Source organism: Tremella mesenterica (assembly GCF_000271645.1).
Source record: "Tremella mesenterica DSM 1558 unplaced genomic scaffold TREMEscaffold_21, whole genome shotgun sequence".
In the NCBI taxonomy this organism is placed as follows: domain Eukaryota; kingdom Fungi; phylum Basidiomycota; class Tremellomycetes; order Tremellales; family Tremellaceae; genus Tremella; species Tremella mesenterica.
Window position 1 is genome coordinate 84,618 of NW_006711245.1, and position 11,920 is coordinate 96,537.

At 46.5% G+C, this 11,920-nt stretch overlaps 2 protein-coding genes across 2 annotated transcripts; one reads left to right on the forward strand and one right to left on the reverse strand.

Annotated features, from left to right (window-relative positions):
* Positions 1-638: 638 nt before the first annotated feature.
* On the forward strand, positions 639-6,616 carry TREMEDRAFT_66350 (uncharacterized protein; the record flags this gene model as incomplete). Its single annotated transcript, XM_007008408.1, has 10 exons — positions 639-819; positions 870-1,193; positions 1,488-1,795; positions 1,839-2,282; positions 2,328-2,692; positions 2,737-3,214; positions 3,287-4,631; positions 4,678-6,119; positions 6,174-6,254; positions 6,320-6,616. The coding sequence occupies 10 exons, from the start codon at positions 639-641 to the stop codon at positions 6,614-6,616; spliced, it is 5,265 nt and encodes a 1,754-aa protein (XP_007008470.1).
* A 672-nt stretch (positions 6,617-7,288) lies between these two features.
* Positions 7,289-11,167, reverse strand: TREMEDRAFT_66351 (uncharacterized protein; the record flags this gene model as incomplete). The annotated part of the gene is made up of 5 exons (XM_007008409.1): positions 7,289-7,419; positions 7,510-7,577; positions 7,839-7,917; positions 7,945-10,577; positions 10,722-11,167. The coding sequence occupies 5 exons, from the start codon at positions 11,165-11,167 to the stop codon at positions 7,289-7,291; spliced, it is 3,357 nt and encodes a 1,118-aa protein (XP_007008471.1).
* Between the last annotated feature and the right edge of the window lie 753 nt (positions 11,168-11,920).

Sequence of the window (11,920 nt, forward strand, 5' to 3'; positions counted from 1 at the left end):
ATAGAAGAGGAGAAGGGTAAGTATAGATGCACAGTATACAGAATAGGTTGAACAAAGTTGAGAAAGTGGTCAGAGGAAGTGTGAGTGACGTGGCATAACTTGTGCTGAGCCCGCCACGTGGGAGATGTTACCGGGATCAAACGTATCACCCCTCTGTTTGACCACCACCCCCTTCCACGCGTGTAGGGATAATCCCCCCACCTCTTGAATTATTTCCCCCGCATTTTTGCAATTCATCCGAAAAACCCCCCACTCAACCGGTTATTCACCCCACTCCTTCCACATTACCATCTTGGAAGCAGAAAAACCCCTCACTTGTTATTATAACCTCCTACCAAGGCTTGCTGCATATCTTCTAACCCCCAGGGGTTTACACTGTCCATAAATGTGCGAATTCGCAGCATTCGCGAAGGGGTTGTCTCTTCACAGTTGAATTCACATGTCATTCGCAGATCCATTCGCACGGACCCCGGGGATCAATCAACTGTCTTTTATTGGGCGTACTCATACTTTGAGCGCCTGGTAAACACTGGAGTATGCATATCTACACTTTCTGCATCTCCTCAGCTACGTTTTGCTCAGCATAACTCTTCATAACACTCATTCACACCTCATATCTAATTCGCAGCTCATATCTGATGACCCCACGGTCTTTAGCGCACCAACTTGTACTGAACGCTTCAGTTAAGCGAACACCTGGTCGACCAGCTCGAAAATACAAAGATCAGTCCCCAGGAACTCCCACAAAAGTTTCCAAGCGTCAGCTTAGTCAGGATGTTAGTCTAGGTAGGGGTAAACCTTTAGAAAAGAGAGACAACAGTGAGTTTATGAAATTCATTCGCGAATTATGTTATGCTGAGCCTGTACAGTAAAAGACCTTTTCACAGCTCAAGATACCTGTGATGTCCTGGACGCCTTTGAGGACTTCCCTTTTCACGGCTCTGAGGCTCATCAGCTTGAGCAGAAACAGCTGAAAAAACAACAAGCAATTGACAACGATTACATTGACAATGGTGGTGATATCCTTGAACAATTTCAGGACTTTGAATTCACCTTTGACCGACTGGACATGGAAGCAGATGTAGAAGAGGAGAAAGAGCAAGATAGACTGCTAGAAAAGGCCAAAGACGAAGAGCAAGAGGAACAGGGAGTAGCAACGGGGGCATGTTATGCGAATAACACTGCGAATCAGGGTAAGAGCTCTCTTTACAAGTTCAGGTGTCCAGATGCTGAGTCCCTTTAGTCTCTCCTTACCCTGCAAGGCCCCAGTCAATCCCCAATCATCCTGTTAGCAACATTCACACATCTCATATTCCCCATTCGCACTCGAGGAAGCGAAAATATGACTCTGATGGTGAGACCTTCTTCAATCACAGTATTCTGTTAACCTTTCGCAGTTGTGACACCCAATACCCGTGACCCAGACACTGAAACCGACACAACCACAACATATCTGCCCCCCTCTACATCAACGTCACACTTCTCAGGTTATGTGACAAGCATGTCCACCCTTTCACATCCTCCAAGCACGCAAAAGGTTAATTATACCTCAATTCGCGAGCAAGCTTTAAGGAATCGAGCTATCATTGAGATCGAAAGTACTCAGATTCCAATATCAATCCAGGAGCAGCAGCCATCCACTTTCAACACTGTACGCACAAAAGCAAGCCTTGGTCCTGGCATCACTGCAGTGAAGAACTTCTGTGTGCTTTCTGCGAATGATATTGGTCAGGATGAGCGTTACGAGGAGATCGAGGTAGCTTTCCACCTTATTCCTAAGGCTTTTGACATGATGGTGAGTTATTTATCACTGTGTTAAATGATACTGACATCCGTAGACACAGGATTACCTCCTCAGATCACAGAGAGTATCAGATCATATCAAGGTGGAGTGGTTAGATCCTCCAGGGCTTCACCCAAGTGACATTCGCGGACGTCACGCAGTCTTCCATGTCTCAGATGAGGCCTTCGCAAAGGGTCCTGATAAGTTGGTTTGGCGCTCGAGATTCAATTGCAGTGGTAGCTGCCAGCAAGTTCAAGCCCTACCTACCTCACTTCCAGCACCACAACGTCCAAAGAGAAATCTACGAAAACGACAGAGGAAAGAGGAAAGGAGTGAGGGACATGAGGGGAGTGAGGAGAGTGAGGCAAGGAATAGAAATGAAGGGATAGAGGGGGATGAGTGGGCTGAGGAGGATCAGGGGAGTCTGCAGGGCAAAGAGGATCCTGTGGAGACAAAAAGAACAACAATTCGCAAACGAAAATGCCCATTGTGTGTTGAAGTGAGTTATGACTTTTGTATAAAGATGAGTTAAGCTTATTTGCAGGTGCGAATGACTCCTAGAAGCATTCGCAGAGGATATTGCACAATTATCCAGCCATTACCTTCCTACCATGGGGATCCAAAACCTCTGAGCCTTCTCAGGATATCCTACCACATGCGCAATATCCTTCATGATGCTGCGACACTGGTCGGAACGACCGAAAGCCGCCTCAAGCTTCGATGGTTCACCAGTATCTCCAAGCTCCATCCTTATGCGACTTGGTTGTCTGACAATTGTCCTCATAGGATGCCCAAAGAGAGTGACTTTGCAACCGCCATACGGACAGCATTGAGGCAAGACAGACTGGACACTCTACCATTGGCAGCTATTCAAGTCCTCCACTCAGCAAATCCATCGACATTCCTGAGGTGAGTCACATTCGCAGAGCAGACTGGCCCCAGCTGACATCCAGTTGTGAAATCCCTCACGATCTTGTCCTTGGAGGAACTGAAGAGTTTCCCACCAATGCCACTTTCCAATTTGTGATCAGCCCCAAACACGCTCTGCAAACTGCAATTCGCCATGCTCACGAAAGGGGACTAGCCATGGACTCTTCTTGGAGGAACAAAAACGCTATTCGCTGTCCAGTCACCTTCCTCACCACTGTCAATGAGCACAATCACATGGTGCCAATGGCTGTAATGCTGTCAAATCATGCAACCACCGCGTCTTACACCCATCTCCTCTCTGTCTTTCGAAAAGCTGTGGAAGAGGAAGCAAAAGCTCTTGTGAATGGTACCTCAGAGGTCATCAGCGAATTTGAAGACAAGGAGATTGTCCTCAGTAATGCCATCCTCATTACTGAGGATGGCTTCTGGCCCCTCATGGTCATGATTGATTGTGATGCCGCAGAGCGAAACGCAGCCCAGACAGTTTTCCCAGGAACTCCTGTGCGTCTCTGTCAATTTCATTTCATGCATGCAGCAAGAGAAAGGATGGACAGACGACTTGGACGAACTCAGGTTGGTCGCGAGAAGACATCTAGGTTCCTCTCAGCCCTTCGAAAGTGTCAGAGGTGTGATGTGGAAGAGGAGTGGGAGGAAGTGTATGAAGAGTTTGAGGCAGATGTACTGGAGTTGTTGGACGGAGACGAAGAACATTGGGAGACCATTCGCACATGGTTGAATACTCAATGGTTCAGCGAAAGCTGGCGCAAATGCCTCATGGATTATGGTCTTCCTCGCGAACACACAAGAGATGGGCCGCTTTCTACCAACAACTTTGTTGAGGCAGCATTCAGGACTTTTGACAGAGTTTTCCTACAAGCCCGAGCCAATAAGCGAATCGATAAACTCCTTGCCGTTATTGTTAACATCTACTTTCCAATGTATCTCTATTCTCCCCCAACCTCTGGTCGATGTGATCCCGACATAACACAAGAGATCCAGAAGGGTCTTGAGATCTGGCAGCTGGGTCAGCTCAAGCATTGTGATTCGGAAGAAATACCCAGCAGCTTGGAGCCTCTTAAAGAAACCTTCACCATTGAGTCTGGCTTGCGAAAGCGAAACGCGCATTACTGTGGAATAAAGAAATCCAGTGATCGCGAATACTGCTCGTGTGGGTGGTTCCAGTCTAGAGGGAAGAGATGTCGAGGACTATGGGCTCTTCATTGTCTTACAACCTGTGGAGAGCTAGAGGCGTATGAAGGACAGACTGCAGCATATGCAACGGCTTTGCGAATGGGACCAAGGGAAGGGGTGGGGAATAAGGGAACCACTTCGGCACAAGTTGACCAGGAGGAATTGCGAAAGTGGTGGGGACACGATCCGACAGAACTTGCAGACCAACAGTGGGATACTACATCTAGACCCAGTGGCTGTCTGTTAGTCAGTATCGATTCAAAAGATCTTGATGCAGAAACACCAGCGAATGAGCAAGAAATCAATCCCCCCATAGGTCGACGACATAAAGCCATGCGTTCTGAGTCAGAAGAAGGCTGCGAGACCCCCAAGAAAAGCGAAAGTCAACCAACACAGCCCAACAAAGGTGGCCGGCCTGCTTCCAACAAGCCTCTACATCCGCACCGAAGTCAAAAGAAGAACAAGAGCAATATCCAGTTTCGTACTGAGCAGCTCCCCTTGCACGAAAGGCCAGTTGGGGCTAAGAACTACAACCAAACTTGTTTTGCTATCAGTTTGTTCCATATCATTCTGCGAATTCCATCCTTCTCAGCAGCTTTCAATGCTATCAAAGCCGAACTAAGGGTGGAAGTGTCCAGACTGGTGGTCATGCTGGAGAACTTCTTTGACTGTATCAATGTAACCAGGCGGATAGTAGATATACCCCAGATGCTCCAAATTCTCAGAGGTAAGTAGGTTTTAAAGGTGCAAAGCTACCCTTGCTGATCTTCGAGATGAAAGTCTTGTGGACCAATTTGAACAGCATGATCCTGTGGAGCTATTCCTTTACATTGCAAACAAGATTCGAGATAATGTCACCAACGATCCGGTAGAAGCTACATATGTCTTTGATGTCGATTGGCAGTATGTGTTTGCCCCCTGTGGCCATCGATTACCCGTTGCGAAAGGTGATTCCACCCATGAGCGATCCATGACAATTGTTCCAATACATCCAAGTGCCGTGCTAGGTTCCAGTTCGCACCAAACCAGTGTGGTCGACTTAATCCAGCGAAGCTTGACTAGAACATGCACATCACGACATTGCTTGGATTGTGGACGAGTTTGTGTCACTAGAAGTAAAGCTCAGATGACTCTGGACACCAACAGCAAGACATCAATCTTCATCATCAATGTGGTCTGGAACCTTGGTCCACAATCCAATGTGAATTCGGTCACGCCATTTGTTCTCAGTCCTACTTTGTCCGCTTCGCAGATTTCTGCTTTCCCTTCCACAACCCCTGGCAACAGCAACATTCACTTCTCCTTGAAAGGTGTTCTATGCCGGAAAGGTGCTATTGTCACTGCAGATTCTGGCCACTATGTATCCTTGATTCAGGAGAATGGTGTCTGGTGGGAGCTGGACGACGATCGAACTTCAAGACTTGATCTACTCAGTTCTGCTTTTCAACAGACTCGATTTCCTGTTATGCTCTTCTACCAAAGACAAAGCTCAGGAGTTACCACACCGCATCCACCACGTATTGAGAAAATCAACACTGCCAGCTCCCACAAACCTCCTGAACTACCTCTGAAGCTTCTATCTTGCTGTCGATTAGCAGGTGATACACAGGAGATATGGGAGCGAATGAATAAAGTTCCATGGAGGACCCAACAGTCTGCAAAACCGGTGATATCTGCCAAACCTTACTGCGAAGTTGTCCGTCTATCACCAGAAATCATTAGTAGTATGTCGAAAGAGCTATCACAAGCAAAGCCAAAGCAAGCAAGTGTGAATGGCAAGACCAAAGTTGACAGTCAAGCAAAGCTGTCTCTCTTTGGGGATGAATCAGCTATCTCTTCGGTGGTCTTATCTCAAACGCTGGGTAGCGAACAGGCATGGTATTCGAATTTCATGATATATGATATACTTCGACTTCTCTCAAAGTTGAAACTACAAAAACGTAGTAAAGGAATTATGAAGGATGATGTTAATTTATATCAGATGTTTACATTCTTGCATCTAGATCCAGGGAAGGAGTGGACAGGTCAACGAACAGGGGGTATTCCTTGGTCCTGCTTGGGGAGGACTGGCGAATGGAGAAAGAGAGTCCTAGTTGGTGTTGTTTCGCTGGCCCCTGATACTCACTTTGGAGCGATGGTCATCTTTGGCCCTCAGAAATTGGTTCTCATGTTTGATGGTGCAGGAGGAGCTTACAATTCGCCGGCTTTTACCAAGGTGAGCATCTTTCGCAGAGAGCAATGGTTTTTTTGTGGTCTGGTCTGATTTCAGCAATGGCCAGTCCTCTTGGATGAACGACTATCCTGGGAAGTTCAGAATGGACTTGCAACAGTTCAAGAGGTCTCTGGTTGGGTAATTGCTGCAAACAACAAGGCAAGTGGCTCTCTTCGCACGGAATTTGTGACTGAGACTACCAGGAAGTTCTCCAGGCCCTTGGGTGGGCCGTTCAGGTCGATTCGCACAGCTGTGGCCCACTAGCAGCTGCAGCTGCAGGCCTTTTGCTTCAAGGAATTCCTCCTACTGCAGCTGTCTTAGGTTTGAACAGTCCTCAGCTGACTCAGGCCGAATCAATCAACTTGCGAACCTGCATTCTTCAAGTGATTCTAGCTGCAGCCTCTCAAGATGCTGTGAATCAAGATCTGATATCCATCAAAATATGGAAAGAGCTAAGTCCTCATCTGCCTTCACTTCAAGAACTGCTAGATAGGTTGTGAGGTACACTTGCAGGTTTGTTGTGGTTCCCCAGACCTGCTCCTTTGTTGTATTGAAGTGTACTATGTATTGTCTGCGAACAAGCACCTTTGCTGGCTACCCTTGGGCATCGGTGAAAATTCTTCGTTATTTGCCAGCATGTATGGGCCTATTGAGTACATAATATTTCAAGTTGAAACACTTGCCCAATCAATTTGAGCATACCTTGTCATATGACCCAATTTTATAGCATGTTATGAAAAAAGTCCAACGTGGTCACCCCAGTATGAAGCTAGAGACACATAGAACAGCCTGCTACATCTTTCAGAGTGCTCTTTAGGCATGCTCCTTCAGATCCAAAGTGATGGGCAAATCAGTGAAATTCACATAGGAAAGCTATACTCTTGCGAAGATCAACATTATTGGAAAGAAATAGTCACTGTTTGTCATGTTCCGTGACTCCTCCTGCCCACTGGGACACATCAAAAGACAAGTTCACGTCAAAAATATGTTCTTTGGGGGTGTATCTCCACTTTTTGAAAGGTGGGCAAAGTAGCGAAATTCATGTTGGGAGTTGGTGACTCCCTGAAGTGAAGCCTCATATATTGGCAAAACCCCTGGAAGGGATCCAACCTCCCAAGTTATCATGCACATGAAATGGATCTTTTAGCCTTGTAAGATATACTTTCAGAGGTCTACTTCAATCCTGTATGCATGGGCAAAGTAGCGAAATTCAAATTGGACCATGGTGACACCCCGACTTGAACACTGACATAGTGGGTATGACGTGCGAAAGCAATAAGCCTTTTCTCCATTCTGAGCACAACTGATCATCTCATTTATTCACAATATGTACTCCTCGCACAAAAAGTACTTCCTGAAGTGTACTTTGACATCTTCATTTCAGTAGACTTACTTTCACTGAGCCACAGTTCATGTTGCATCTCTGAATTGATATACGGACCAACCAATAACATGTATTCTCTATTGATCTTAGTGCTGTCTCTCACTTGCTTTGCTTTCAGAGTTATCATTCATTGAATCTATCCTGAGTTCAGTACAAAAGTCAGGAGTCAACTATTTACAGAGTGTGTATACTTTACACACTCTTTCACACGTGTTCGCAAACAAAAAAAGGTGTTTTCGCAGAGCTATGATTGCATTTCGCAGAGCCATGAATCAATCTCACATTTCCACATTGGTGTACAGAACACATTAAGTGACAATGGTTGACAATATACTTACACAGCTTCCCCTGCTTCCTCGATACTCACAGCTTCTGGACCCTCCTCTATCCTTGTCACAGCTTCACCAACAGATGTCACTCCCCCGGTAGCAGGCACAAACTCACTTTCGCATTCGCGAGATTCAATGTTTTCCTCCACACCTTTGTCTGGAGCAGAGGATCTCTCTCGTTGTTCTTGAGAGCCAACAGGTTCAATCTTGATCCGTTGAGTGTCTTGATACTCTCCACCTTCCTGGTCATTGGGTGATGTGGACCTTACCTCTGTTACTTCTGTAAACTCCACCTTTCCCTCTTCGCCCAATTCAGCCACCACGTCTGGTAGACCCGCCTCTGCTCTCATTCTTGCAAGTTCTTGGATATAAGCGGCAGCCAATATGGATTGGTCTCTGTATCTGGCTTGAGTTTCCATTCTTTCAATTTGAGCTTTCCCCAGCTCTTCACTTAATCCACGAATTGTTTCCTCACATTTCTCATGCTTCTTGTGAATCTCATCTCTCTCTTTGACCAGCTGATTCTTGTCCTCAATAGCCTGCTGCACCACACCAGCTGCCTCCAGCAGGTTCTCACTGGTATTCTCAAGTTTGAACTCTAGCGTCCTGAATTTCTCATCTTTCTCAGTCACTTCCTTCACCATATCCTCCTTATCTTTGACAGCCGCAGACCAGCGATCACTGAGCACACTAACTTGACCACTTAAAGAGCTGATCTGTGCATTCTGCGAAGCAATCTGAGCACCCAAGTCGTTCTTGATATCTTCAATAGCTTTTTCACGATTTTCATTGATTTTGACTTGAGAAGTATATAGCTCTTCCATGGAGATAAGATGCTGTTTAACTGTTGCAAGCTCAGATCTTAGACCATCCTCTGAAGCAATTGCAGCATTGTAGCGATCTTGTAAGGCTAGAACACCTTGAGTTGCTGTGGTCACCCCCTGAGTCAAACGTCTACGATGAATGCTTGTGGATTGTTGAAAGTATTGGAACATTCGCGAGATATCGGACATGGCTGTCTGTGCAAATGCATTTTCATGTACAGCCTCAGTCTCATGGAAGTGATTCACCAAGTCGAAGCAAGTAGCTACCTCATCAAGATTGGTTGGTGGACGAAGAATGAATGGAGTTTTGCCTTGCGGAGTAGTCAGCGATGGAGCAAATGGTTTCTCGTAAAGTGGACCAAGAGAGGGTGAGGAAGATCGAGTTGGCGTGGCAGGGAGATTCACCGTGGGGGCAGGTTGAGAGAAGGAAGAACCAGGTTGAGAGGACGAAGCACCAGGTTGTTTGGATTGTGGTAGCTTGTTTGCAGGAACCACTACACTTGAGGCCAGAGGAGCAGTATCAACGGTTGGTCTTGCATCAGATGTCGAAGATTTGCCTTTGTTCATGTTAATTTTCTTCAACCAAGCTTCAGGGTCAACCCTCGAGGTTCTCTGAGAGGGACCAATAGCATGTGAAGAGGAACCAGGCTGAGAGGAAGGACCTGCAAGCGAAACCAACCCTTGAGCCACTTGTTGAGGGTTTTTGCGAACCACAGGAGCTGTAGCTAGTTCCTGTGAATGCTTGGCAGGAGATTGCATGCCTTTGATTCCCCAGTTCCCAGCTTCCAAACGTGGTACCTTGACTGGAGACTGATCAGGCTCATTGGCTTTACGTTTGAGTCCAGCAGAAACAGTGGAAGGTGACTTGACTGCATTGTCTGAAGCAATCTGAGCTGTAGAATGGAATAATGGAACGTTTTGTTGTTGGCGAACAGAAGGAAGATTCATACTGGTTCGCGAAGGGGTAGGAGTGACCATGGGAGATGAATGAGTTGCTTGCGAAGGAGTGGATAATGGCACAGGGGGTTGATTTGTAGTTGATTGTGGTGCCGGGAGAGCTGGGTTGGGTTGCAAAAAGGCAGCTGGAGGAAAAGGAGATGGTTGGATTGCTGCAGGTAAGGTTTGAGGAGGGGGAGGAACACCGTGAGAGAGCGAAAGAAGGGTGCTGGCTACTTCTCGAGACTTTCCTTGCGAAGACTCTTGCGAATTGCCTTGAGAATTGCCTTCATTGTTCCCTTGCAGATTCACTTGCCTATCCTCTTGCGAATGGCTTTGAGATTTTGAGGGACTCATTGTGATCGAGGGGAAAGAGGCAAACAATGGCTGGGAAGAGTTTTCAGAGGAAAGGGATTCATGTTGAGCTTTGCCTTGGCCAGTATTTGCGGCTCGCTCTTGGCTTTCATCGATGGTCTCGTCATCTTCAGCATCTGTCAGCTCGGGTTCTCCTTCAACGAAGAAACCCTCACTATTTCTCAGAGGCAATGGAGTGTCCCCCCGAGGTGTTCTCCTCTTCTCAACTTCTTGTTGGGTCTTCCATGTTGGAGTTGATCTTGGAGGCTTTGATCCACCAGCTTGGTTTGACGCTCGAGTGTTGTGAACTGGAGTTTTGACCGTTTTGTTGGTTGAAGAATGGTCTTTCGCAACCTCCTTGCCTTTCTTTCTCTTCTCCTGAGGTAATGGAGTCAAGTCCGATGTATTCCCACTCTCCATCACATCATTTACGTTTGTCTCCTCATTCTCCTTCTCTCCCTCGCTCCCCAACTCACTCTTCTGACCGGGTACCATCTTTCCTCTGACTGTGCAGTTCGTGAGATGTGTATCTGAATAGCACACAGAGCAGCTGAGAAACTTTCCTTCTTCCCAGCGGTCAACAATGGTGGTGATAAGTCCATCCCCTATGTTCTTGCAACGGATATTAGGATGTCTGTAATCAGCTAGGGATCCTCTCAATTGAGAAGTGGGATTTTTAGAGAGGCAAACTGCAAAAGGGGAATTTCAACAGAGAATGCTGCGAATGGGAACCTTCAAAAGCGGAATTGAAAGGACAGCCTGCGAAACTAGCACTCACTTGTAGTAGAAGGCTGCCAAAACCTTATCTCTATGACAATGGTGCTTCTTTCCGTCTTTAAAGCATAATGGGCCTCTACTCCCCATAATCCTGACACCTGCTGCTTGCACTTCTTCCCCATACACCTCCACAAAGCCAACTTTTCCAGCTTCATTGGGCAAAGCAGAAGACTGAGCATGCCACCACGGTTGTAAAGGACCGCCTAGTGTCTTCTCCTGTTCGCGAATAGCTTCTTCTGACTTCCACACAGGATGGTTCGGGCGAATATTCTCATGAAAGAATATATGAGCAGGCGTAAGTTCGACATTATCTGGAGGATGAGTAGCTGCTGTTTGCAAAACCCAATCGTCTTCGGTGCTGGGCCCAGCAGTGTTTCTAGCAGCTTTTGTTCGGGCGGCTACCTTCAATTTCGCATTTGCTTTGGTCTTGGTGGCTTTGGGAGGCATTATTGGCAGATGGTATATGCGAATAGTGAGAAGAATGAGGGAGAGGCAGCTGACAAGGTGATGTGAGGAGTAGGAAGTGATTTAAGAAGTAGTTTGAAGGATATTGGAAGAGGTTCGGGCGTAAAATTGACTGGTTTGTTGGTGTAGTGTGGAAACGAATTGACTTGCGAAAGATGTTGTTACTGAGTGTGAATGCTTTAGATCAGAGCTGAGGAGTGGATGTGTGTGTGTCTGTGAAGTAGAAATAGAGAAGTAGTTGAACAATGAAGAAGACAAGTGAAAAAACGCAGTGTTGACAACACAAAGGTAGAAGTTCATTCAACTTCTCTCTGTTACCCTGTCAGGCTCGCTTCGCGAGCTGTAAATTGATGCATACACATCAAGATGAAGAGCTGAACCTATCAGAGGTTATCAAATAGTGCATTCAGATGCTGGGGATAAGTTAACACATAGTAGACGGGTAGTCAGAGTGAGTTTACTCACTTTCGCAGGTTGATACTGTGAATTTGCGAATTGATGACTTTTGGTGCTTTCGCATGCGAATTACAACGCGAATTTGCCAGCAGGATGTCTAGTAGGTACTATGGGACATGCATGATTGGAAAGAAGCAGAGAAAAGAGCATATTGAAAGAGTGCATGCTATAGTCTATGGAGTGAGGTGAATAACAGGTTGGGTGAGGGGTTTTTCGGATGAATTGCAAAATGGGGGGGAAATATTCAAAGGGTGGGGGGGATTATCCCGTTTGCCCTTC